This window comes from Poecilia mexicana, unplaced genomic scaffold (assembly GCF_051168715.1).
Source record: "Poecilia mexicana isolate PSO_F unplaced genomic scaffold, ASM5116871v1 scaffold_4, whole genome shotgun sequence".
Lineage (NCBI taxonomy): Eukaryota > Metazoa > Chordata > Actinopteri > Cyprinodontiformes > Poeciliidae > Poecilia > Poecilia mexicana.
Window position 1 is genome coordinate 8,424,467 of NW_028263373.1, and position 27,699 is coordinate 8,452,165.

The 27,699-nt window shown below is 39.6% G+C and overlaps 1 protein-coding gene across 1 annotated transcript; it reads left to right on the plus strand.

Annotated features, from left to right (window-relative positions):
• The first annotated feature begins 924 nt into the window (after window positions 1-924).
• On the plus strand, window positions 925-27,699 carry cilp2 (cartilage intermediate layer protein 2). Its single transcript, XM_088004885.1, has 9 exons — window positions 925-1,737; window positions 9,369-9,446; window positions 11,125-11,394; window positions 11,540-11,722; window positions 12,167-12,322; window positions 13,863-14,180; window positions 14,521-14,629; window positions 15,756-15,913; window positions 19,870-27,699. The coding sequence occupies exons 1-9, from the start codon at window positions 1,674-1,676 to the stop codon at window positions 22,284-22,286; spliced, it is 3,753 nt and encodes a 1,250-aa protein (XP_087861011.1). The 5' UTR covers window positions 925-1,673; the 3' UTR covers window positions 22,287-27,699.

A 27,699-nucleotide genomic window follows, 5' to 3' on the forward strand; every position in this document is an offset into this window, starting at 1 on the left:
GGACTAAATTTTTTTTTTTCATCAAAAATACAAACACGATGCAGAAAATCCAAGTGGGCGTGTCAGCTCGTTAACACAGAGTTCAAAATCTAACATGGCTGCCGCATATTTCAGATGTAGCGATAGCTTTTGCAGTAAACTGTTTATTTACACTTCTAATCATACTTTATATTTTTCTATAAATATCTTATACACATAGTTTGGTACATATTCATTAGGGATATTAAGTACACGTACACAATAGTATGCTCCCTATTTTCTCAAAGAAAGGAAATTACTCAATAAAGCCAACTTTATCATTGTTGAGTGAAAAATATTGAATTTATTGACGTGTATGTTTATCGCACATAATTATATGAAACAATGGTATTTATACACTATCTACACAATAGCCACAATCAAGTCAGCTGCCCATCTGGGACTCATTTAGCAATAAAGTCTTCAACGGTTAACATCATTTTGCATTTCTACATTCAACTATAGCGTTTTCTTTAACTTTTGTCAAGCTAAAAACAGGGGAAGCATTCCTTCAGCTGTTGCTGCTTAACCCGGTTTTAATGTCAAGCCAAGTGGGATTTATAAAAGAGCTGAGTTAAATTAGTATTTTTAATTTCCACCACTTTCTTGAGCAAATACACGTGTTTAAAACAAGCCCGCGTACATTGCACCTCATAAGCACGTCTCGCGTCTGTGCTCTCAGGACTTTTTCCTGAATGGCATGCCATATGACGCCACTTCCACTCTCTGGCAGTGCATCACCGCGCAATCAGCAACTGTTAAAAAGTTACAAAACTGAACCAGAAGTTGAACCAGAGGAGGGTGAGGGGGGACGGGAGTGGAGGGGGGGGGCAGCAGCATCTGGCTGTGGCGAGAGCGAGTGGAGGAGATGGGGGCAGTGAGAGCGAGCCACAGTGACAACTAAAGAAAATGTAGTCTTCATGTATACTTAAGTAGACCACAGCTATATTTAATGATGGGCATTGAAGCCATTTTGTACATTAAAAAAAAAAAAGCAAGATGAGATCATAATAAGCCAAGATTATTATTATTTTTTTTTTTTTGGGATGATCTAATTTTAGAGAATGCTTCACTGTTTAACAAGATGGAGACAGGAACCAGAATAGAAGTTTAAAGAAGGAAACAAACATGTGCACACACCTGTTCGCAGGACAAATATAACAACTCTGTTGCAAAGGAGGCTCGGCCCACGAGTAATAAAAGATCAAATTCCTAAATTAAGCTGCGGTTGAGTCAGAAAGATGAAATATGAGATATGGATTTGAACAAAGGGGAAAGCAAACCTCTTAGTTTGTTGGCCCCACTGACTGTGTGCATCTTTCTCCCCTCTACCCCGAGCAGGCCCTCGTCGTTTCTTTTTTCTTTTTTTTTTCTTTCTGGACAATGATATGGGGGACCCAGATGTTAAATTCCACTAACCAATGGTAAAGAGAGAGGGGCTGGATTGGTGTGCACTCCTGATGCCCCTTCTTTTAAAAAGCTCCTGTCTCCAACCCACACGAGGAGGAGACACGGCGAGACTCTGCAGGACCGGCAGCATCACCCACACCTGAGGATCCGAAGCCCACTTTCCCTGACCAAGTGCAGCAGAACCAGTTGTTTGCTTCTTCTTCATCTCGTATCCATGACGACTCCGTGATCACACCATCAGCACAATGTTGGAATTAACTAAGCTGCCACTACTGCTCTCTTTTCTGGCCTCAGTGGCTCTAGGTCAAGGTAAGAGAAGACTGATTTAACTTTTTTTTAAAAATGCATTTATTATCACTGAAAGTTAAAAGATGAAGAAATGTAAAAGAAGACAGTGCTGGGAAGCAGAAAAAACAACTTTGGGGTTAAACATTTTTCATCTCCTTGTCATGTCTCATAATAAACAACAACAGACGGTTTACGACACCGCTCACATGTGTGGACCAACCGAGAGAGACTGTAGAGGTTTTTCCGACTTAACGGCATTCCCTCGAGGATGTCAGGGCAGGACTGCTTCAGACAAAATGTCTGGAGGATGATGAGATAAACTTTGTGTGTGTGTGCGTGTGTGTGTCCCAGATTGAACTGTGAACCTGTAAGCTTATACATTAAGAATTAAAAGCATCAGACATGTTCATGTAAACAAATCAAGAGCAAACGATTGTCCAATTAAGACAGTTTAGATATTCAGATGGGTAATAATGGCTGTGGAGATCTGCAGGGAAATTAGTGAAAGTTATTTACATTCTTTCAGAGAGACAGTATTGGACTCTGTGGTCACATTCATTACTCTCCTCATTTGCCCTTAATTGCTCGTGTGAAAACAAAAAGCTGGTTTCAACCCCAGTGCGATTAGCGACATGTGGGGATGAATGAGGGGATCATTAAAACTTGCCTTGTGGTTTAACTCACAGTTAAAAAAAAAAAAAAAAAAGCGCAAACAAAAAAGTCAGGCTTTAGTGTATAACACATTTCAGCAACAAGGCAATTCAAAGGACTTTACACCATAAAAACATAATAGAGTAACCAATTATGAGACAAGCAGTAAACATTACATTACGTGACCCAACCAAACAGCTGCTGCGTCATGCTTTCTTTTCTTACCATCCCAAAATACAAAACACAATCTCTGTCCTGCTCACTCGTTCATAATAAAACGTACGATCGTGTGGGATATGGCAGGCAGTCGTTAATGTTGAAAAAAAAACAATTGTGTGGAAAAATAGACAAAACTTCACCAAACGTTATCATTTGACACCTACCTCTTTTGTAACTAGGGGCACAGTCAGCTCACCAAATGGGACAAAACTCGATATCTGGGTTCACAAAAACAGTAAGAGAGATTAATTTAACGAGATTTGAGGAAGTAATAATGCAATTACTTTAGAACGCTCCTGTGCGGATTAGGCAAAGCAACCTTTTGTGGTGTCGATGGCTGTCATATTTTAATGCCAAAAAGCATCGCAAATCGGATAGAAAAATGGTCACATAAATCCTAAACTGTATTTTGAAAAATCTCCGTTCAGTGTCAAATCATTCAGTTTAGCTTCGATTAGTCAAAAAATACTTTGGACTTAAACCAGGGTTGATCAGATCTGGTCCGAATTTATTTGAAAAAAACGTCTAAAACCTAGTGGCAATAGGAAGCTCTGAAGCAGAGACCAACTTCTTGTGTGTAAGATATCAAAAGTTGTTCTCAAGGTGATTGCAAACTATTTATGTCTTGTCTGTCTTTATGTATCTGTTTCTGCAGAATGTTGGGTCTTATTCATTGCCTTTGCTGTCAGTCAGCTCACCCAAGTATTTATTATCTGACTCCGTTAAGACAACAGGTCAGACTGAGAATAATTGCCTACCCTCTTACTCCAAATTAAAGTCTGTCAAACATAAGCATACAGTTACAAGTGTAAAGCTCTCACATCAATTTCCAGGTCTCATAAAAATAGCTTGAGCTTACTTTACCAGGACAAGTCACACGGTGCCAGCAACCAGACAAAGCTGCCACCATGGTGAGGCTTCGCACTCATGAGAAGAATTGTGGCGTTGCGATCTCGTGCCTAAACTCGTCGTTACGTCACTTCCTGCTGTTGTTCAGTTTTTCCTGGTCTTTGGTCCAGCTTGATTGCATCTGACAATTACAATTACCACTTAACACACGAACATCACAAGTGCTCTCCCGCAAATCTCACCTCCTGCTGCTTTGAAAACTCACTGCTCTTCCCGAGTGTCACTTTCTATCCTCCTTACATCTGTTTTCCATTATTATTATTATATATTTTTTTTTTGTGTGAAGGCGCTGGCAGTTCATAAAGGCAATCGAGTGTGAATAGACCATAATAGTCTCCACATCTTGTGGGACTTTGAGGCCTTCGAGTCGTAAATGTCTGGCAGAGGGGTTTGTGCCATATACTGATGAGTAAATCACAAGACCAGCCGACGGAGAAAGAAGATTTATAAACGGTTGTTCACATTGATCTTGACTGAGCAGAACACTCTGACCCTAAAATGGATAATAAACTTTTAGGTTTTATGCCACGCTTCTTTAGCGGTACATCCCCACATCTTGTGAGAAGGTGGTGTGTCTTGGCCTTATTTCACTCTTGAACGCGGCGCAGGCAGGCCGTCCCCAAAGACATAAACCCGGTCACCTTGGAAACAAGGTGCAACGATCACAAAGCAAGTGGCCCATTTTTTTTTTTTTTTTTTTATACACACCTGCTGGCTTTGTACTTTCCTAACTGAGAAAATGGAATAAAGGGGGAAGTGAAGGAGCACAGGTAAAATGGCCTTAGTGTCCTGTTTTCCAACTTTGCTGAAGCGGCCAGCTTGCCGACCGTTTCATGCGATCCGTTCTGCTGCTGCAGCAATGACTTTGCAGAACGTCTCCATCTGTCTGTTCGTCTTCATCTGCTCTCCCTTTGTTTCTGATCTGTCTCTGCTTCAGGTATTTCTCACAAATACTTTCCCCACCTTTTTTCTCTTCTTTTTCCTCACTCCATCAAATTCTGCCCTTCACCTTTCTCTACTTATTCCTCCATCAAACACTATCCTGGCTTTGTTCTCTGTCACTCTCTCCATCCACCCTAAACCTCGGAGATTTATGGCCTATTTTTTCTATTTAAAGGTGGCAGCTGTTGCTGAATGCCCACTGTTTTAGAGGAGTTGCTCTGGAACTACCACCCCTTCACATGAATCTTCCAGTCCTCTCTCCTCTCCACATAACTTTAGGCAGACACCAGGGCTACTTCTCCAGATGCTGACCACTGTCTGTTCCAAACACAAAGCCGTCTGGCCAGATGAATTAAATGACTGAGACGAGGACGTCAGTGGATCAAAGAAATATAAATAAATTCACATTAATTTATTTAGTTCTGGGTTGCATTTTTAAATTCAATATTTTCATTTTCCCATACACACACACACACACACACACACACACGTGTGTCCAGAACATATGTAAAGCTGCTTTAGTTGAGCTATTTCAATGTTTTGACCAGAGGTTAAAACTTGAACCTCTTAAACAGTGTGAGCAGCTGAACTTTTAAACACCTCCCAACTGTTTCAAATCAGCAAAAAACAATACAGTGTTCACTGAATACCTAATTTTAAGTAATTAAAAAAATGTATCCAGTCAAGCGGTAAGATTGACAGTTGCTGTCTAGTTTTATTTGCAGTTGAATGTGAATGGGAAACAGTGTTTTCAAGCAGTTGGGACATTTTTTAAAAGTAGATCTCACATCCAGAGAAGAATTAGCAGCAAGTTCAAACCTGGGTCTGGCCAAAGCACCAGTCTGATGGTGTTTTAAAAACAGCCTTCTACTTTTCCCATATGAAATATTAACAGAGTCTGACCTGATATGAAGTGATATGGGCAGCTGGGGAGTTAGGATGGGGTTGAATAACTATGCCTTCTGATATAACTTCTGTATTTTTATAATCTGTTTTTGTGATGACTTACAGTAAATTTAAAAACTCATCGCTTTGTCTGTAATCGGAAAAGCGTTTATGATTGCTCAAAAATGCACAGGTGCTGTTTCTTTGGTATGAATGTTTGATTTTCACCCAGTTTTATGTGTTTCCAAGACGTGAACAGGATGCTAGTTGGTTATGGTAGCTGTCTAGCTACGGCGATAAGACTCAGGAGATTAAAACTACTGCTTTTCTAACTTAATACAAATGCTAGCTGTGCTACAATGCTGGAAATTCAGTCGATTTCAGCTGTATTTCTATTTCTACCTTCCTCTTTTATTGTGCTATGCCAACTTCATTTATGCTATGCTAAGAACATTTTTATCTCTCTCCATATAAAATGCCTTATTTGTGTTTTTACTGTTAAGTAGCCTTGTCCTTGGTCCTTTCTCTGTCACATGAGAGAGTTGGAGCCCCTGGCATTCCTCTCTTCTCTGTACAAGTGCATAAACAACTCTCATATGAAAACATAAACAGAGCATTGCATGCACAGGCTCACACAGACAAATCACTCTCAAGTCGAACATAAAACACTTTTGTACAAACAGATTCACCAAGTAGGACTTTTTTCAGTTCAAGAGTAGTTATTGTTTTTAATCTTCTGCATCATGTAGGGATTTTTAGTATTATATACAGAATCCAGACCACCTATTTAGACCTTGTCTGTCTGCCAACTTACATCTGGCAAAGACATACCTCCCCAATATGAATGAAAACATTCTGGGTGCAATTAAAAAAAAAAAGTCTTTCATTTTCTCTTCTTGGGAGTTTTTTTTTGTTGTTTTTTTTTTCTTCTTTTTTTTTTCTTTCAACATAATACAAACACTGGAAACTCCCTCTCAAAAATGAATGAAAGCAAATCTTCACAAAGTCACAGACGATTACGAATGGAAGATGTGCCTGAGTCCAGCCAAGCTGTAAACCACTATGATGCATAGTTGGTTAAAAACAACAATAGGCTCTGTGGCTCAACATGAATCAACACTTAGAAGAAATCCGGTTGCTAAAAATGATGTTGTTTGGTGTTTTGCAGCCGTCCTTCTGTCACCAGTGGAACCTGAAGCAACTTTACATTGTTGGTGATGCTGATGTATCTTGTTACCTAATCAATCTTTGCTTAGGGTCATTTGACTATGGATGTTTAGGCCACCTGAGGTACTTTAAGTGAACATAGCAAATGTCATTGCAAAATAACCATCATCTTTCATTTCCATAACCAATATTTGTCCCTAATCCAAAAAAAAGTGAACCCAAATTGCCCTTAATATAAACGCAGCACGGATCTTTTAATAGTCCTACAAAAAGTGGTGTCCGAAGACATTTTGAATATGTTCCCAATGTTAAATAAATTAAAAGTATCCTAAAAGCACAAATGAAAAAGAGCAGACAAGATATACTTCAGTGGCGAGGCACCTCCATGAGTACGTGTCGGAGAGCGAACCGTAGCAAAAAGCTCGGCAGGAAACAATGTTTTCGTCGAACTATTGCGTGTGCTTCTCCGAGCTGATAAAGTTGAGAATCGGTGCCATCTTGTGGATGAAATGGAGTCCAATATTGAAGGGTGTCTTAAGAGATTAGAACAAAAATTTGCAAGATACACCAATCAGAGAACACAAGGACTTTCAGAGATGGAAAAATACTTGGGAGGAAATAACTCAGACACTGAGTAAGGAAGAGTTGAATCGTGGAAAATGAAGGAATTTGTCACGAAAAATATAGGAAACCAGTAACGCTTGACCGTGAAATCTCAACCGTCTGTGGACAGTGCACGCGGGTTTCATGTAGAATCTGCACGGCTCACAAAATATGCACAGGACACCCGAGTACGTGTGAGCCTGAAGCAGCAAATAGGAAATCGTAAATTGTAACATTTCTCCCTGGGGTTTGAAAAGCATGTGCTACTTGCTTCTTGATGAGGTTTATTCACTCACATACCAGCCACATGAAGCAGTAGCCCTGCGAAAAGCCTGTGGCCTTTAAAAAGTGTTAATATGTCAGTCAAAAGCGCAAAGATCCCGGCGCACTGGGCCAGATCATATACCTGCCATGAGTGAGGTCAGCACTCCAACAATTGCCTTTCTGCTGCACCTAATTGTGTTTCCCCTCTTAACTTTCCTAAAACTATCAGACACCTTGTAAAACCAGAAGACTTGTTTTGGTGTTTGGTTTTCAATGTGAAACATCTTGAAACAATAATCAGGGGGCCAAGAACTTGGCCGTAAATTAACTTGGAGTTGGTGTGAGGGGGAGTAGCGCTGTTATGTAACAGGCAGAAATGCTTCTTTAGGATTTCTTGGAAACAAGACTGCGTGCGGAGTTGAAAGGATCATTAAGGGCCGCGGGTCTGGGTCTCCGAGCTAATAAGCTAAGTGAAAAGTTGTTTATGTATTCTGAGCTACAGTATCGCAGAGGGAAGAAAATGTGTCATGCATCCTGCAAGCACTTGTTAAATCAGCAAAGACCAATACATACATAGTGTTGGTAATCAGCGAGCATGTGTGTAGGAATGCAATAACGACATACAAATCATTGCAGAAAAAGAACGATGGGGAAAGTATTTGATTCCACCCACTGAACTCAATCTGCAGGCAGCAGACACAGCTGCTGAACACATCAATCTGAAGGCATTTCACTGTGGTTCTCAAGTCAACCGAGTAGTTCAGAGACACAAAGCCATATGGAAAGCGTACAATGGCTTTTTAAAAGCTAAATTAAAAAAAAAAAAAAAAAGAAAGAAAAAAACAAGAGCACCAGCTGCCTACCCAGGCCAACCTAAAAGAGTACATTATGCAATTCCTAACATCCAGAAATGTTACTAAAAGGTTTTAATGGTTGAACCAAAAGAGCTGGCATGACAATAAAGAGCTGAAGCATGCTATAAAACCAGAAGGGACATCGATCAATACTAGTTAATGTGCTGGGATTCTCTGCTCATAAACTCAGCAGGGATTGTGCCTAATACACACACACACACACACACACACACACACACACACCCCCCCCCCACACACACACACACACATGCGCGCGCGCTCGTATACGTGGTGAGAGGCAGCATAAGTAACTTTTTGTTTCCGTCACGCACCATGACATTTATTTTTTTCTTTCTAGTGGCCCAAATGTAACCCAAACAATTGACGTCTTTTGCAACATTAAAAATTAGTGGTGGAGAATAAATGAATCATTACACATTATGGCATGGAAGAAAATGTCACCGAGTCCCATTTAATAAATCAAAGAGCCAGAAACATCATATTTCATGTGTTGTTCTTATTTATTACACTACTGGCACAGAAACAAGACGTTATGAAACAGCAAAGTCTGAGACGTGTAATAATTGCTGCATTTATGTGTATAAATGTGGTAAAAAAATGAAATGTGTTAATGTTGCTTAAGATAGCTAATTTGCATAGGTTTGTAATGAGCTAAGCTAATGAATGGCAAAATACATAACTTTTGGCATCAAAAAGTTTGTTAGACAACAGAAAAAATAAAATTAAAAAATTAAAAATAAGCAGAAAAGAAATAATGGTAACACTTTATTTGAAGGGGGGTGAATAAGACTGACATGACACTGTCATAAACATGACATAACACCTGTCATGAACATGAATAAGCCTTCATGAATATTTATGACTGTTGTCATAAAGCGTCATTCGGTAAATTATGACACTTTTAATACAAAGTTGACATTATTCAAAATGTCTTTGTTATGACAACTTGACATTAACCAATAAATCATTACTGTTTAAACTTTACCTTTAATAACATAAAGTTACCTAATTTTTAAAGTGCAATCAGTAATACTTTTATAACAAATTTGTATCAGTAATGATAGGGCTTCATGATATATTGGGGTATGTTGGGGTATTGATGTAATGTTTTTTTTTTTTTTTTTACTTTGTGTGCAGGATTATTATGGACCAGGAACCCATCAGACAGGAGCAAAAGAGTGGTTTTCAATACGTTCACGGACTCACAAACAACAGGTATCATGGCAGTTTTTTAAATTGTTTTTTCTTCTTTCTTTTTTTTTTTTTTTTACATAAAACATATCTCCAACATCTTCTTGTTTGAAATCTGTAAAGACATTTATGCACTTAATCTCAAAATCTTTTCGTGGGTTTGGTATTTTTATCAAGTGGTTCAGCACGCACCATCTGGGAGCAGACCTTCCCATTTTCACTAATGTGAAAATTTACATAAAACTCTAAAATTACCAGTACTTTTCACAGGGCTGCTGCAAACCCAAACGCTTTTTACTTGCTTCACTTGATGTTCACGACTCCATCACAAGCAGAAAAGGCTAAAAGTCAGCTCAGCACATTTTTAATGGCACTAATTTCCTGCAAAAGTAAGCAGCCAGTGGCTTAAAATCTACGCCCAGGGAACACTTCACCAAATATGTCTTATTAGCAACGACAAACCTGCAGTGAGCATGAGAAGAAAGGAACAATTGCTCTTTTATTAGGACTCCTCCCTGCGTGGGACTGATTGAAGACGACAATAATTGGAAGGAAATCCACTTGCGTCAAACATTAACTTCACGCCTGCATGAAATAACACAAGGCTCTAAAAGACATGAGATTTTCTCACTGTTCATTTCAAATTTAACTAATCCCCAGCGTACTGTCATCTTTAAGGACTGCACATTTTTAAACATCTACAAAGAGTTTTCCTTCTTTTCAACATTCCTGTTTTTTTTCCTTTTGAAAGATCATTTTTTATGGCATGGAATAATTTGTGTAAACTATGTTTATTAGGAAGTCCATGGCTTTTATTCCTTATGTTTTCTTTGAACAATTCTTTAGGGTTCACTCTATATGCCACAGAGTAGAAAAAAAACATTATTTACTAAGCCCAAGTAAATTTTTGCACAAAAGAAAGGAAAATTGTGTTATTTATTTATTTATTGTAATAGTGCTTCTTGAAAATAGATGTTATTGCACTAAATAGCCTGATTATTTTTCTTTAAATGTTGTCGCTCTTATGAAAAAAATATCTTTGTGGGTTGAGCTGATGAAAAACTTCCCAAATCTACAGTGAATGGAGTTGCCTGCATGCAGTCCTCATCTCAACCCTACAATCACCTTAGATATACGCTGTTTGTGCCAGACTGAACAACACGTACACACTGGGTGATTTGAAGCAAACACTGGTTAAAGGCCTGGATGCCTTCTCACAGCAGCGGGTGAGAAGAAAGTAGCCGGCTGTTGTGGTTGTTTATTGCTCTCTCATAACCAACTAAGGCCCTCCTTTGAGACATGAATAAATTGTTATGCTGCGAATGTATCTTTTGCCAAATTCCTACCATCCAATCCACTAGGCAACACAAAACAAGAGTCATTAGCTGAATAACGTGAACAGAATTGGCAGAAAGGATCTGGCAAGTTTTACACAACCCGTACCTCATACTCGATTTCGCTGCTCAGCCCTCATATTGATTTTTCTTATGTTTGAAGGGGAACATGCTCTCTGGTGGTGTATGATTTATTGCTAAAGAGGCACTGTTACAACAACAACAACAACAAAAAAACCCAGCAACTGATCAAAAACAAATGCACTTTTGTGAGTGAAGTATTCCTGCTTCTTTAGATTGGATGGTGCTTTCCTAAACATTTCTTTTCAAACAGTTGGTTTCCATCAGTTCTCTCTGCGCATCCCCAGGTGTGACTGAGTGGACGTCTTGGTTCAACATCGACCATCCTGGTGGGAATGGAGACTACGAGCGCCTGGAAGCAATTCGTTTCTACTACAGGGAGCGGGTTTGCGCTCGGCCCACGGCCATGGAGGCCCGTACCACAGACTGGGTGGCAGCTGCAGACACCGGCGAAGTGGTCCACTCCAGTTTGGAGAAGGGCTTCTGGTGCATCAACAAAGAACAGCCGTACGGTCGAGTCTGTTCCAACTACCATGTTCGCTTTCAGTGTCCTCCAGGTAGTCCCCCCATAAGAGCAGCTTGTTGCGGCGCAAGCTGTCACTTAAACGTGTGATGTTATATTATAACTTGTCACATAACTGGCTTTTTCTGGTACAGAAATTGGTGAGTGATTTGAAATCTTGAGATCTCTTGTGTGCGCAGTGCAGAGCTACTGGACCGACTGGAGTGAGTGGGGTCCCTGCTCCACCACGGTTTGCAATGATGTGGGAATCCAAGTTCGGCAGAGGAAATGTGTGAGCGCTCAGCCTATGCCGCTTTTGTTCGTACCAGCATGTATAGGACACCATGCGGAGAGGAGGGAGTGCTCCACTCCACCGTGCGCAGGTCAGTCAGCTGTGACGAGAATTATCCTTACACCTGGCCAAAATTACTGAGCCATTTTGAGAAGCCAAAATGGATTTGGGTTTGTGATTTAGTCTGAAATGAGACTGTGTGATTCATCGGCAGGTTAAACCGTAACACTGTCAATGCAGCATATTGTTGTTCCCTTTATCTTTAGCGTTCAAAAGTGCTTTTACACGCTCTGTTGACTATCTCTTTTGAGTGGTATGCTTCTAAAAAAAAAAGCTGACAGACTTTACTTCAAGTAATCGTCCGTGATATTAGTACTTCAACTGGAGTTATAATCAGCTTAATGCTCAAGATACAACAGATTGAAGCGAAGTGTTTTCAGCCAGCGAACACCAATGAATGACTGGCAAAAGTACTGAAAGGATTTACTGAAAATAAAGTACTACAAATCCCTGTAATCGCCCGTTTCTTATATAGCCAAGTGGAGTCCTTGGGGCTCCTGGGGGAGTTGTTCAGTGACTTGCGGTGGAGGTCGCAGGACAAGGAGACGAACTTGTGTGAGAACCTCAGAGACGGTGCATTGTCCAGGACGACCTGCTGAGGTCCAGAAATGTGGAAGAAGTCGATGTCCTGGTAAGCTCCGACTGTTTTCAATATTGTATAAAATGTCTTTACACGATTTTATGTTAAAAGATCACTTTTAAACAGGAAAAACCCCCAGCAAAATCTCTACAAATTTTTTTTTAAAAGTCAAACAACACAGTTCTACTCAGAAATTGAGATAAAAATTGACTTTTTAAAAAATATAAATCAATCAATCCTATTTATTTAGACACAATTATGGTCCATAAAAAAAGGAAGAAACAGACAGAACAAATAATAAAGTATTATTATGTCATCCCAAGTGGGAAAAACCTTCATGAGGCTAATTATGTAATATTCACATTTCAAATAAGTTCATTTCTTATAAAAATATTTTCGAAACCTTATGCAATTGACAGTCTGTTTGACTTAAAGAATATATATATTTCAGTAATAGGAGCTGGGCATGTTTCTAACAGGAATGAAAAAGGGAAACAAATGATCTTCTGGGATTGTTTAAGTTACCAAACTGTTGCTAAAACGCAGCAGCAAATAAAACATTGTTTTTAAGGGTTTGGTGCTGCCAGAAGTCAAGAAATTGGACGAAACCACAGCAGCAGACTGTCTGATAATAATATATATATATGTTTACAGTTGTTAATTGGGAGCACATTGACTCTGTTGTTATTAAAGCCGTGGGACCTTGTTGTAGTCACTGACATGCCAGCACTTCATTCAGGTCGAGCACAACAATCGACGCTGTGCACAAGTCCAGAAAATACTGCAGGCTTTCTCCAAGAAGTAGTCAGGAGTTTTTGCTAGTTAGGGGAAACGAAGCTCGTTTGTTGTGGCAACGTTTTGCACAAATAATGCTTTTTCATCCACTTGGCAGAATGGAACTTTTCCTCTGAAATCCTCCCTCTTAAAACCAAACCATTTCCAGGCCCACATCTTGCAACAAGCCCCAAACAATAAGCTGCTATGATGACTGCAAAGCTGCTCATTTTTAATAAAGTCGTCCAGCTGAGGTGCACCTGACCATGTGAAATACAAACCAAGTAAAAATAAGAATCTTGATATGACTGACAGTTTGTTACTATAAACCCATATTATTGTGGTACTGACAAATATGCATAACGTCATCACATTTTTGATTTTTACTCAAAAGAGGTTGACCATATACAATCATAATTAATTGATTTGACTATGTTATTGAGTAACCAAACCATTTCTAATTGTAGTTTTCAATTTGTATCGCCCTTATGAGAGTGATGGATCGTCCTCTATTAGCTTCCATGCCATGACTGTATGTGTTTTTTCGTAATTAAAAACATTTCCATTGAAGTAAACTTGTTTTTTCTTTTTTTTGTAAATAAGGGAAATGTCAAAGAACTTTCTTTCAGCCAGCTGACCAGCGCTATGCAGTAGCAGCTGCATTCCTCTCTCATTGGAATGACTTTAAGACATAGAAACAATGTTATTACTAACCGTAAACCATACATTTTTTTTTGACACTGTGATTCCAGATGTTTTACATTTCTATTCTTCAGCACATTTCTCACACTTTACGTACTGTATGACTTAACAACAGCCACGTGCAAGCTGACGTGCTCCGAAGGCCATCCCAGTGAGGACTGCAGCATTTGTGTGTGTGAAGGCCACATGCTGTTCGGAGACATCCAGACCGTGACCGGAGTCCCTGTGGCGGGGGCCAGCGTGGCTCTGACCAGCCACCCCAAAGTGATCCGGACTCTTACAGACGTGAAAGGGCAGTTCACGCTATCGGGAGTCTGCTCCTCCAGCTCCACCTCCATTGCCATCAACAAGGAGAAGTTTGTGCCAGCGGTCGTCTCTGCTTCCAGTAACGCCACAGGGATTTCCTGGCTGCGGGCCGTCCTCACGTCAGCTGGTGAGTGCCAGTAGATGGAGCAGATAGATTTGAGTAGGTGTCGTTGGATAAGAAAACATTTCCTGATGCTGATTGTTTTTACTGGGCAAATCCTACTTTCAGACAAATAAAATACCACAAAGTCAAGCCCAGACCACCTACATAGTTGTGAAGAAACCCAATAATATTAGAACTGCGCTGCTTTGAGACTGTAATTCCCTCAGCAACAAGTTTTTAAAAGCCCAGAGACCAATGTGAGAACAAAGTGCGTGTCGGGCTGAGTTTTAAGAGCTCTGTAGCTTCTGTCTCACCACGCACAGAAAACAGGCGTTTAAGATTTGTGCTTTTACACCTTCCGCAGAAAAGCCGTACATCGTGAAGCACCCAGAAGACAAAGTGCGTTACGAGGGAGGAAGGGCGCTGTTGTGCTGCTCGGCTACAGGATCACCAGCTCCTGACAAATACTACTGGTAAGAAGAACAGCAGGTTTGTGCAGTAAAACACACAATGGTACGTTAGGGGTGAGAGGAAGGGGTCTTTTTTCAAAGTAGAAATACACTGAAACGGGATTTTAAAAACAAATACAATAACATGCTTTGCGAAAGATCAAATGTAATAGTTAAGGGACACTAAAAATACAGAATTAAATGTTAAATGGTCTGAGTTTATACAACATTCATCATGCTTTTCTGGACGTACCAACCATTCAAAGTGTTTTTAATTCGACACGTTCATCCAACCTCTCACACATCAATGCGCAGATCAGGTTTAAGTACCAATGGGTGCGTCTACATGTGGCAGGGAGAAGCTGGAATTGAACCCGCAACTTCCAGATTGCAAAAAGCTCCACTCTTCCAACTGAGTCATAAATACCACAGTGTGAAATGTGCATACAAAGTAACTGTAGAGATTTTAAGAAACAATTCTGAGTTTAAATGATTTCAGTTTAACAGCTGATGTGCCGATAGATTTCTCTTCCTGGTCCAGCAGAAGCATTAACAAATAAAAATGCTAAAAATTTAACCACAGTTGAGCTTTACATTTGCAAATGAACGTGCTTGGTTAGCATTTTCATTTCATTGGATATGGTCACATACAACAGGAGGGACTGAATTTATTTGGATTGAATTAGAACAGTAAAGTTTTAGGCCAGTGGCGCAACTGCACATTATTCAGGTGGATGCGAAAACATAAATCGGCGCCCCCCCCGCCCCCCCCCCCCCCCCGAGGGAAGGAACTTCAGGGTGAAGGAATGACGCTCAACAACCCCCCCCAGGGCGAGGCAACGTGGAGTACCTCGTTATGTGCGAGAGGTGAAGGAGCGTGAGGCGCGCTGAACTGTTTTGACGGGGTTTCGCCCCCCCTCTGGTGCTGCGCCCCAGAGGCGCTGGGTATGCAGCGTTGCATACGCTGCATACCCACTTTTTGCGCCTCGTAAGAATCATTAATTAATAAAAACTTACAAAACATGAATCCTTCACCTCCACTAAGAATTGTATGTGCTGACTTAAGGAGCTTTATTAAGAAGGCAAAATCTAAACAACCTAAAGTAATCTGTGTCCTTTGTGTCTCTACATTTCTATAAAAATAAACCAGGTACCACAATGGGACACTGCTGGATAAGAACATGTATAAGTATGGAAACGACCTTGTGCTACGAGACCTAAAGCTGGAGCAGTCCGGGGAGTACTACTGCAAAACCAGCAACGCTGCAGGCAGCATCAAGTCGTCCCCGGCTCACCTTACTGTGATTGGTACGTACAGACTTAAGGAAAACATAAAACCTCGTTTCACAATGAAAATGTCTTTCTTCTAAATGCAAATATAAATTCATGCTAGTTTTTATTCTTTTCAAAATTTCTTTTTATCATCAGTGAAATCACAGATGTGAAAGCAACACACAACATTTTCCGCTACAAGAAACGATTCGTTGTTGCATGCAGGTGAAACAGGTTTATCATACATGCAACATCGTTTTCCCATTAAGAAGCCAATTTCCTCTTTATCAGCTCCAAAGGAAAACATTTTTGACACAATGATGGCGAGATGCTAGGTGGGATTATGACTCAGGATGGCTCTTATCCCGGTGCATTTGACAATGACGTACTGAATTTTCCACAGGCTCAAGTAAAACCACTGACAGAAACCAAACAACTACAAATAATTTGACTGTATAAAAAACAGCCGCTGCTAAAATTGAATACACCCTTTGAGAGGAATGCCAGACCTGGGCTACGTTCAAGTCATCCATGAGCCATGTCCATGCATTAAGAAGAATCACATAAAAACCCCAGTGCTCGAAAACCCCAGGAAAGACAGAAGTCGGTTCGCACAAAGTGGAAAAAAAGCAAAAGAAAGTAAAAATAGCAGGGAAATCTAACTGAGCTAAGGGATTAGGTTTTATTTTGTTTACATTTGTTTGAAATACAGTCGTCTCATGATGGATTTTTTTTATTTGAAGTGGCTCTGGGTACGGAAAACCCCAGATGGCAGGTTTTCTCCAACATGTGGTGCATAAACTAAGCTCTGAATGTTCCTCTCTCCATCAAGCAACACAATTTAGCCACATTAAGGAGGGAGAACTACAGTGCAGTGAAACAGTGTTTGCCCCCTTGCATTTTATATGCTGTTGTTTTAAATTTTTGTTTCACATTTTATACAGTCAAGCAATTTTTTATAGCAGATAATGACAACCTGATAAACAGAAAGAGAGTGATTTTAAAAAGATTATTTAATTTAAGAAAGCCAAAAAAATGATGTCTATGAAACAAATTACCCCTTAAACTAGTTTTATTTTCTTTGACCTACTAACTGTAGATGCTACCCTTAAAGACAATACCTGCTATCAAACATTTCTAACAATGGGCAGTAAGTGTTACGCTGGTGTGAAGGACTTTCAACTCACATTTGCCATATTGAAGGATTTTCAAGTAAGAGCAACCTGTTGCTCTTACTTGCTTCACTGTCCCTCCACATCTCAATAAGATACAAATCTGAACATTTTACCAAGTCGGTCCAGAACTGTAATTTGACTCTTTTTGAGCTATTCAAAGGTGGTCTGCGGTTCAATTCAGAATATTTATTCAAAAGGGAAATTATACGTTGTTTTATCATCCAAGTATCTTCAAATAGTGGTTGGATGGTGATGTCGTGGGCAGAAAAGATCTCCAGTAGCAGTCAGTCTTGCAACAAATATTATGAAGAGGCTTTTAACTGAACGGTAAATTGCCTGTACTTGTATAGCAATTGATCAAATCCAGACGACCCCAAAGCGCTTCACACACTGATGGTGGCAAGCTACTGGTTTGCAACCACAGCTGTCCTGGAGCAGTCTGACAGAAACAAGACCACCACACACCAGCTCCATCAGTGACCACCACCAGCAGGCGAGACAGGCGAAGTGTCTCGCCAAGAACACAACAAAGGAGACGGATGGAACAGCGACTCAAACCAGAAACCCACCGATTATGGGATGAACTCCTAACACCGACACCACCATTGCACCAGAAGGCTGTTGCTTTATGATAGATCAGTTTCCAGGCAGCAGATAATATTCCACAGTGAAATGTCCTGGATGATACCGTCAGTTGTTGGCAAGCACTACTAATCCACCTCATTTGGTTTTGCCACTCCTCTTTAAATATTTGTCTGGCCGAATGGTTAGGAAGCCGGGTAAAGAGACGTTGGAGTCGAGGATATGATCCTTTCCCGTTATGGTTGTTGGAAGAGACGCTTTTAGCTTCCCACTCAAAGCCTCCTTTCCAACCCGTCTGGGATTTGGGTTAGGAGTTCAAGGATTATTTGGGCTTTTGAGATGCTAATCAGCTGCTCTCGGTTGTAAAAACAATATGTTGTAGCCACAGTTATGCATCATAGCAACCGTCTGGAAGTTTAAGAAAATGCAAAAAATCTTTCCAGCTGCACAGTGTCCAGTTGCAAAGGGAATAATTGTCCAGACATTCAATGTCTGAACCAAATAAATTATGAACAATGGTCTCTAACAGCACATACCAGTAATGTAATGTAACAGAGCTACACCAACATGATGCCACCATTAGCATAACATATTCTTCATTTATTTATTGTGCATTTAAAAATCTCCACATTTTCAGGTTTCCGTTTAACTTTAATTTAATTTTATCTGTAGGTACTTTATTTATATGCAGTTGTTTATATTGCTGTTGGATGCATGTTATATTCAGTTGGGTTTATTTTGTTACTTTACTGCTGTAGCAAGGAGAATTTCCTCACTGTGGGATTAATAAAGGACTATTTTATTAACAAAGCAATTCAAGGTCTAGATTCTGATGTTTGCATTTCTATAACTAAATTCTAGAGCTTTCTAATTTGCTTTGTATCATTGTTATCGCAACTTCTGAGAAGGTTCACCACTGCTCCATGTTTTCCCCATTTGTCAACAATGGTTCTCACAGTGGTTCACTTCAGTCCCAAACAACTTTGTAGACTTGTGGATATCAGCCATTTTTTTTTCTAATTTGTTCTTGTGTTGCTTTATCATATATTTTACTTGACTTCTTTCTGTCAAACAAGTTCTGTTAAAGTGAATTCTTAAATCTTCACATTAGAGTAGTTATGCCATGGCGGGATTTGTGAAATTAAATCAAAGAATGTGGTAAATCATAATTAATTAGAGATTATACAAGAGAACTGACGGCTCTCTCATGCAGGGTTTAGTTTTCCCATGAAAAATGAAAATGGAATTTGAAAAACCGCTTTGTATTTACCTTCAAACCTTCAAAGTTAAAACAGTAGAAATCCAAAAGGGAGCAAATACATTTTTACAGCACTGCAGATAGAGCCTATTCTCCATGGTTCTTGTCAGGTAAGGCAGAAGACAAAGCAATTTCCCTCAGGCAACAAACAAATCCCTGCAGCCCAAAGTTCATTGTCACAGGAGACTCCAGCATGCGAGAAGAATAACATCTCCACCTCAGAGGAGAAGTACATGTACTAGTCTTGAGATAAACCATTTGTCCTTGTGTTTACATTTTTAATTTAAATACTAATAAAGTATGTTAATCATAGTCAGAGCTGGCTCAAGACATAAGTGAAATAAACAGCTAAAACCCCCAAAACCATTTGTGGCCCACATGAATCCTTGAATTTAGCACACAGAATCAGTTAGACAGTTCTCATATTAGGAAAAGTGGCAGAAATGCAGCATTTACATAATCATATGCCAAAGGAAGCTTATCTTGTCTTGCTGCATCCATCAATTATTTGGAAATTGAGGAGTACCTAAAAAGAGGATGCTTGACTGCTTGAATTTCAGGATATCAAGTGCAGTAATTATATTTCAAGTATCTAGATAAAAAATTACTGTTTCATTTTTTATTCAATTTAAATGATCTCTAAATACATGTAATTGGAATCTAATCCATGCTTCACTTTCCTGGTTAGACACATGTTGATGCCAAGAAGCAATTTTCTGTGTACGCGCTACTGAATAGGTTATATGACTTTCTTTGCAGTTCAAATAACCATTATGAATGAAAACACGTCCATTAATTTTATTTTACCATTTTAGGTCTAATATCTCATTCCAAACAGAACGTCTGTCAGATGCTAGCAAATGAAGAAACTGAAACCGTTGTAATTAAGGCGTTCATCTCTATAACATTTGAGTTGTGAGGACTGCCTCTCAATATTATGACACGCATTTTAACGGTGAATATAATCTAATTCACAGCTAACGGATCGCCGGCATGCAATGCCACTCCTGAAACGCACCTCATCAGATTGCCAATGGACTGCGTTCAACCTGGCACTCACTCCAAGTACTACAATGCCGGTCGATGCCCTCACAACAAATGCCCGGGATCCCTCGACTTTGACATGCGGTGCAGAGACGGAGCTGGATTCTGCTGCGGTGTCCAGGAAATGGAGAGTCGAAACATTGACTGTGGTACCTACAAACTCCCCATACGAGCGGTGAAACAGTGCAGTTGTCAGAAGTGTGTGCAGCCCACCGTGCTGGTTCGTGGCCGAGTTGTGGCAGCCGACAATGACGAGCCTCTGCGATTTGGGCATATTTATATTGGTAAAGATAGAGTAGGCACCACCGGATACCAGGGAGGGTTTACATTGCAAATTACTCCAGACACACAAAGATTGGTGGTGAATTTTGTTGATCCCACTCAAACGTACATTGACACTCCGAAGGTGTTCATTTTTGACAAGAAAAGTGGCTCCATCTATCATAACGTGAAAGTGATGAGAAAGCAGACACCAGTTGATATAAATCCAGGAGAGACCAATTTTATAGACCTTGGGGAAATTAAAGGGGAAGACCCGATAGGGCAACTGGTCATTCCACCCCACTCCTTCCATAAAGACAACGGAGAAATCTATGAGGGGACAGTGAAAGCCAGCGTCACATTTATTGATCCAAGAAACATTACGACAGCAGCAGCAGCCCCTGGTGACCTCAACTTTGTGGATGAAGAAGGTGACATGCTGCCATTGAGGACCTACGGCATGTTCTCAGTTGACTTTAGAGATGAGACCAGCAAGGAGGTTCTTGGGACGGGGGCAGTCCAAGTTCTCCTTGACACGCAGCATGTTAAAATGCAAGAGCACATTCCCACAATGAAGCTGTGGTCTTTAAACCCAGATACTGGTGTCTGGGAGGAGGAGAGTGATTTCTCCTACAGCGCGACAACTGCTGGCAGTCATGGACGAAGCAAGCGTGAGGAGCGCACCTTTCTAATAGGCAACATGGAGATTAGAGAACGCAGGCTCTTCAATTTAGATGTGCCCGAAAACAGGCGCTGTTATGTTAAAGTGCGTGCCTACATGAGTGAAAAGTTCCTCCCGACTGAACAATTGGAGGGAGTTGTTATCAGTTTGATAAACTTGGAGCCCAAACCTGGTTATTCATCTAATCCCAGGGCATGGGGTCGGTTTGACAGCGTCCTAACCGGACCCAACGGGGCTTGTTTGCCTGCTTTTTGTGATGCCATGAGACCGGATGCTTACACTGCTTATGTCACAGCCATACTGGGTGGAGAGGAGCTGGAAGCAGCTCCGTCTTCCCCTAAGATGAATCCAAACATCATTGGAGTTTCCCAACCTTATCTAGATAAGTTAGACTACCAGCGCTCTGATCATGAGGATCCAGCTCTAAAGAAAACTGCATTCAGAATCAATTTGGCAAAGCCTAACCAGAACAATTTTGATGAGACGAACGGACCAATATATCCTTATCAGAATTTATTAGCTTGTGAAAATGCTCCTGTGGACGCAAACCATTTCAGATTTTTCAGAGTGGAAAAGGACAAGTATGAGTACAATGTTGTTCCTTTTGAGGAGAACGACTTGACAACCTGGACGGGAGACTACCTCTCTTGGTGGCCTAACCCCCAGGAGTTTAGAGCATGCTTCATCAAAGTCAAGATTCAAGGCCAGAAGGAAGTGATGGTCCGGTCAAGGAACCTGGGAGGAACACATGCAGAGACGAGGGGCAAACTTTATGGCATTAGAGACATTCGCAGTACCCGTGACATGCGAGAGGCTAACACCTCAGCTGCATGTGTTGAGTTCAAGTGTAGTGGCATGTTGTTTGATCAAGCAGAGGTGGACAGATCACTCATATCGGTGATTCCACAAGGTAGCTGTCGAAGGATTAGTACCAATGGCCTCCTTCAGGAGTATCTGATTAAACATCCACCAGTTGCTCAAAACAACGAATCACATGCATTCACCATGTTGGCCCCCGTTGATCCATTGGGACACAACTATGGCATCTACACAGTCACAGACCAGAATCCCAGAGTTGCCAAAGAGATTGCCATTGGGCGTTGCTTTGATGGCACCTCCGATGGTTTCTCAAGAGAGATGAAGTCAGACTATGGTGTGGCGCTGACCTTTAGCTGTCCAGAGAAAAAAATTAACAGAGAAAGCCTCTTTCAGCGTCTGCAGACCAATCCGGGTCAAACATTGTCTCAGATGGCAAGGGACATGAGGGAAGTGGAGGGTCTGCAGGTGCAGAGATCATCAACCCAGGTCGTGGCTTTTCCTTCAGAGCAGCGGGGAAGGACCCAAAGTCGGCGAGCTAGTTCTGCAACCAGAAGGAGAGCATCCATGCGAGCACAACAGCGCCAATAGATGTGTCATGAAGTAGGTTATCTATGTTTACCGTGATGGTAATGTTGAAATGGTCAATGCCTTATTTTTTTTTAATTCCTTGGACACTAGTGAAGACTAATTTGAAGGCCCTACATCTAGACCAGGGGTGCCCAAGTCCAGTCCTCGAGAGCTACCATCCTGCAACTTTCAGATGCATCCCTGCTTCAACACACCTGAATCAAATGAATGGCTCGTTATCAGGCCTCTGTAGAGCTGATCCCAGTCTGTTGGAGTAAGGATACTTCTAAAACTTGCAGGATGGTAGCTCTCGAGGACTGGACTTGGGCACCCCTGATCTAGACAGTAACGGTAGCCTGTCTAATCAAAAGTATGACTTGCTTCCTGACAGACAAAAAATAAATAAATAAAAAATGAAAAGACTGAGACATATGGGCAAAATCTAGTGTAGATCATTTGTCTTATAGTAACTTGAATGTTTTGGTTTATTCATTTTGTTTAATTTCTCTTATAAAAGGTAAATGTCACTTGACTCTTCATAACTTAGTGCCTTGTATTTATTTTTTGCCTGTGTTCTAATTTTATGAATGAATATGCAATATTAACAGTGGACCTAAGAACCTTTTAATGGGGTGTATATGTGGGAGTTTATTTCACAGACATCTTTCAATGCTTGATCTAAAACCAAACTTTCAAATATAAATACTTTGATAAACCAAAATACTTCATGACTTTAAGCTGCCAATGAACTCATACTTTCAAGATCCCAACATAAGGTCTTGGCTGACAGATAATGAGCCTATTTTCCACAAATTTGTAAACTCTTTCCACCGACAGGCGGTCAGTTCAAACCAGTGTGGTATGGCATGCCAAGATGGGTAAGAAGGATCATTTTAGACATACTCAATAACGTTTCACCAATAGTAATTCAGCCAAATGTCTGTCCCCACCTACTTCAAATCTGCCAGACCACAGCCGTCACTTAGACAAACATGGATGTCATTAGAGGCAATTCATGCCAGGAAAATGAATTATTGTTGAAGTCTGAAATAATTTCCTATGCACATTCCAGATAAACATACAAACAAACTAAATGCGTATATATTTCTTTCCTCTTACAGTAAAAGACTTAAACAAGTTTTGCATGGTCTTTGATTTGTTGCTGGGGTTTTTGAGCTATCCTGATGTTTGAAGTGCGATAGTGATAATGAAAGATCAAAACTGGAAAAATTCACCATGTTTTAAATTACAGCACACTGTTAAGTATAGTAGGTAAATGAAACCACTCCAAGAGTATGATTAAAAGTTAATGAATCCTTAAGAAAACTCATCTAATAACTGGATATAAAGAAGTATAGAATAATTAAATAAGGCACAATATTTTGTGCCTTCAGCTTTGAACCCGAGTCTTTTTCTTACAGCTTTCTTCCATCAACAAAACAGTCCGAGAACAGCAAAAACTCAATATTAAGGGTTTTTCATTGCAATTAATTGTCTTTTTTCTTAATAGGAATAACTAAATTACATTGAAGAATATTGTGACCCAACTAATCAACAAGCCAAATCAAATTAAAATGTGCTAACAGTAGCATAGCTTTAAAATAATCTTAGTACTAGGAGCAACACTTGACTTTTCTGGAGATCAGCGCTGTCAAAAATTTAACTACGATTTGTCCAGAGGTTAATAGAAAGGGTTCAAATAAATATTAACATACTTTTATTTAATAAATAGATGCACAACTTTTTTCTAAACTTGTCCTCCTTTTAGTTGTGTTTTATCCTTTGAGATATTCCATTATTGAACCTTTAAATCTAAACCTGCCAGGGATATTAATAATTTTGGGCTTAACTTTTCATTGTATGGCTGTTAATATATTTAAAGATGTAATCAGACTGGAACTTGGTATCAACAAATGCATTTTCCTATGTGACTGTGATCAGTATCAGGGACAAAAAAAAGAACAAATATTCATATAAACAAGTGACAAAATAGTTTTATAGTTACAGAGCAATTGTTCGTGGTTCACAAAAATAGCTCTGAACTGCAGCTCAGTTCAGTTCAGTGAGATTTCTTTAATTGAGCTTCTTGACGGACACATTAGCTTTAAAACAGCAAGCTTAATAGCACAGCTCAGTACAGCTTGGCAAATCTTGCATTATACTTTTTTCACATAAATTATGATGTTTTTATCTTAGTCCTTTATACTCAGCCCATGTTGTTTTGTCCGCTTGAATCTCTTGGATGTTTTGCATCAGAGTTTCATTTCATTGGTAAGGCTCACAATTCTCAGTAGACCGTTTCTTTGTTTAAGAAGCGCATTGCATTGCTGAAACAAAACAAAATTAAAAAATTCACCTTGGCCATGCTGTAAGTGGATATTGTGCAAAACAAACACTTTTGGAGGCTTTGGGCATGGACGCTTTTTGACAAATATCTTTTTAACTTGAAGTCATTATTAGTCTTAAAATTACAAGCCCAGAACTTGTTTATCATTCGCTTAGCCTTTTGTAAGCCCATGGGATAATCTATTCAAGCTGAACTAATTTGCATCCAAATCCAATGGGAGCACCATTGCCCTTGGGGAAACAGGAAGAAGTCGACAAGTAAATACAGGCTTAATGTTAATTAGCAACTAGGACTGGCCTGAGGTCTAGTGAAAAGGTTGTACTTTTGCAAACTTCAAAACACGGTAATTTTCTGCAAACTAACTCAAACTCAACTTTATCACCAACAAAACGCTGGACCCCGAGTATTATTATAAATGAGTACACCATGCAAGTGCTAACCAGCACACTAAGCATTTGTTTGTTGCAACAGATGAAGAGTCTATCCAAATTACAACCATATAAACCTACAGATACATTTGGCAGCACTTTACAGATAGCCCTCGTTTCCAGAAAGGCACTCACAGTGACAGTCTGGGTCATCTTCGCCATTATCGCCACTCTTCACTAACCACAAACCTGTTTGCAGAAAGATGTTTAGAACTCCAGATTAAGACAAAAATCTCCCAGCTCCAGATGCTCGGTTCGCCCAGTAACAAAGATGATAATTGAATCCGTGTGTCAAAAGAGATAAGTCTTCTAATGCAGCGGTGTGTCAGGTCAGTTGAGGCCACTCAACAGATGTAGTGCAAATAAAGGAAATGTCAAACTTTAGACTTCAAAAAAAGAAAATAGAAGCGAGATTATCTCCTGATGGATTCAATCATTTCATTCTCTTATTGGAAAGGGGAATGTGGTCTTTGGTCTCACTGTCTGTCACTTAAAGGATCCTGATTTTGAAAAAGTGGTTGCAGCTGAAGAATGCAGCTGTTTTTTGTTTATTTTTTTCCTGAAAATGCTTTGAAAGGAGAATTTGCTTTGTCAAAAGATATTATCCTGGAAAAAGCCGACTGTGTTCTCCAGCCGGTTCCTATGTCTCGAGAGAATCTAAACAAGTTTAAGGGACCTCTGCAATGTTTGTCTTTACTGGCGTGAGAACGTTTCAAATGGATAAAGTGAGCCTGTTCACACTAACGTGGATATTTTGCAAAACAAACTCACATGTGTGTCGCTCTTACATATCTCATCCACAGCTAGCAGAATTTTGGCTAAAAAAATTAGATTTTTTCTTTAAAGCAATCTACTAGTTTTTGGGATGAACTTGACACCCACTGTTTTACCATTCTACTGCAAAAAAATAGAAATACATTATTTCCGCAGCAGTTGACTTTTTTACATTTATGTTCTCCAATTACTGGTCAACCAAAAATATTTCATAAATTTCTATTCAACTCATATTTTGAACATCTGAAAGAAACCAACTCAAGGTCCTTTCTGACAGACAATGAGCCTGTTTCCCACAAATTTCTTTCCACTGAAGATAAACTAAAGAAAAGTATGGTACGGCATCCCAACACGTGCTAATTTTAGACACACCTTATAGTGGATTTTCCAACAGTGTTTTAACCAAATGTCCATCTCCACTTACTTTAACATTTCAAGACCACAGTAGTAACATAGTCAAGCACAGGTCTCATTTGCAGCATAATGTGTTTGAAGCATTCAGTCTGGTAGAGAACGTGGAGAGGGAGCCAAAGATCAAAGATGTCAACAAACCAGTGGAAAATTATTTTCCTATTGTTTATTGAGAAGGGAATATATATTTTTACGTTTTCTTTTTAAATGAAATGCATATAAAAATGGACATTTTGCTGTTGTTCATGAATCACATTGCTTTCACGTTGTCTTTCTACCTTGAGAAACGGCCATCTAATCTAATTTTCAAATCAAAGATGTGATGACTTGGGCCTAACTTAAAAACACATTTTAAAGATCCTAATTATGAAAAATTGGTCCCAACAAAAAAGAAAACAGAAGAGAGATCAATTTCCAAACTTCCAACATATCGTTAACAACAACAACTGCAAGTGTTTTCTCTGCCACTAGTGTATGAAAAGGCTATGAAAGTGAAATGGGAGCATTGCAATGGTGGAGATATGAGGCATCATCTTATATCTCAGTTATTACCTGAAGATTTACGTTAGCTACGGCGTTTAGACATGTTTGGAATATCATTCAATGCTTTTAGCGTGTCCAGGTGCTAATGTTGCGTTTCCTCTGCTAAGCCAAACTGCCATGTTTAGGCAACATATAACTTTTTTTTTGTTGTTGTTGTTGTTTTCTGTGAAAGTAAACTTCTCGCTTTAGTTTATGTAGCAAAAATGTCTTGATTTAGTTTACCCAGCAGAGCCACTTGGCCAGTGGGACATATTGTACTGTATTTGCTTCATTAAGTTCACAACTTATGCAGAACAGAAAACTGGGCTGCACTTGACAGGGGACTAAGTGTGTTTTTAGGAACACACAAAGAATCTATTTTTTAAAGAAAAGGCTTTCTTGATTTGGGTCTGGTTTCATGAGACCCTCTGGTTCAACCCAGACATAACAAAATAGGGTTTCCAATAAAAAAAATAAATAAAAAATACACAGTCTCATGATAATTATCAGTGAAAAGGAAAACGACTTAGTTTCAGAATACTTAGACCAGGTTTCTTCTCTGTTGGTTATGAATTCCTTTAAGTTGTAAAGCAGAAATCCTAAAAGTTTGAATCAAGAGTTTATCATCAGCAAGTATGAGCAGATTCAGATAATTTCCTCCTTGCAAAGCACAAGTGATCTCAGTGAGATCATAATTTATTTAGAAGGTAAACCAGGAGCCCTTTCTTCAGTAAATGAGGCAAAATGTGTGTTGGTCACAGGGCCCTGGAAGAAAAAATAAAATAAAATAAACCACTGAAATCTTGACAGCACTCTGTATTGTATAATTGATGCATGATCATGCTGACTGCTTTGTTTATTTCTGATCTACATTTAATGTGTAAATTGTGTCTTGTATTGAATCTATAATTAAACTATGATCACGAAACTGTAAATAAAGGTGTAAAAGGAC

Bases quoted from the DNA above. Each gene is read 5' to 3' on its own strand.
- cilp2 (XM_088004885.1), top strand. From the start codon at position 1,674: ATGTTGGAATTAACTAAGCTGCCACTACTGCTCTCTTTTCTGGCCTCA. The intron at 11,395-11,539 runs GTAGTCCCCCCA...TTGTGTGCGCAG, and splicing joins TCGCTTTCAGTGTCCTCCAG to TGCAGAGCTACTGGACCGAC. The intron at 15,914-19,869 runs GTACGTACAGAC...TCTAATTCACAG, and splicing joins GGCTCACCTTACTGTGATTG to CTAACGGATCGCCGGCATGC.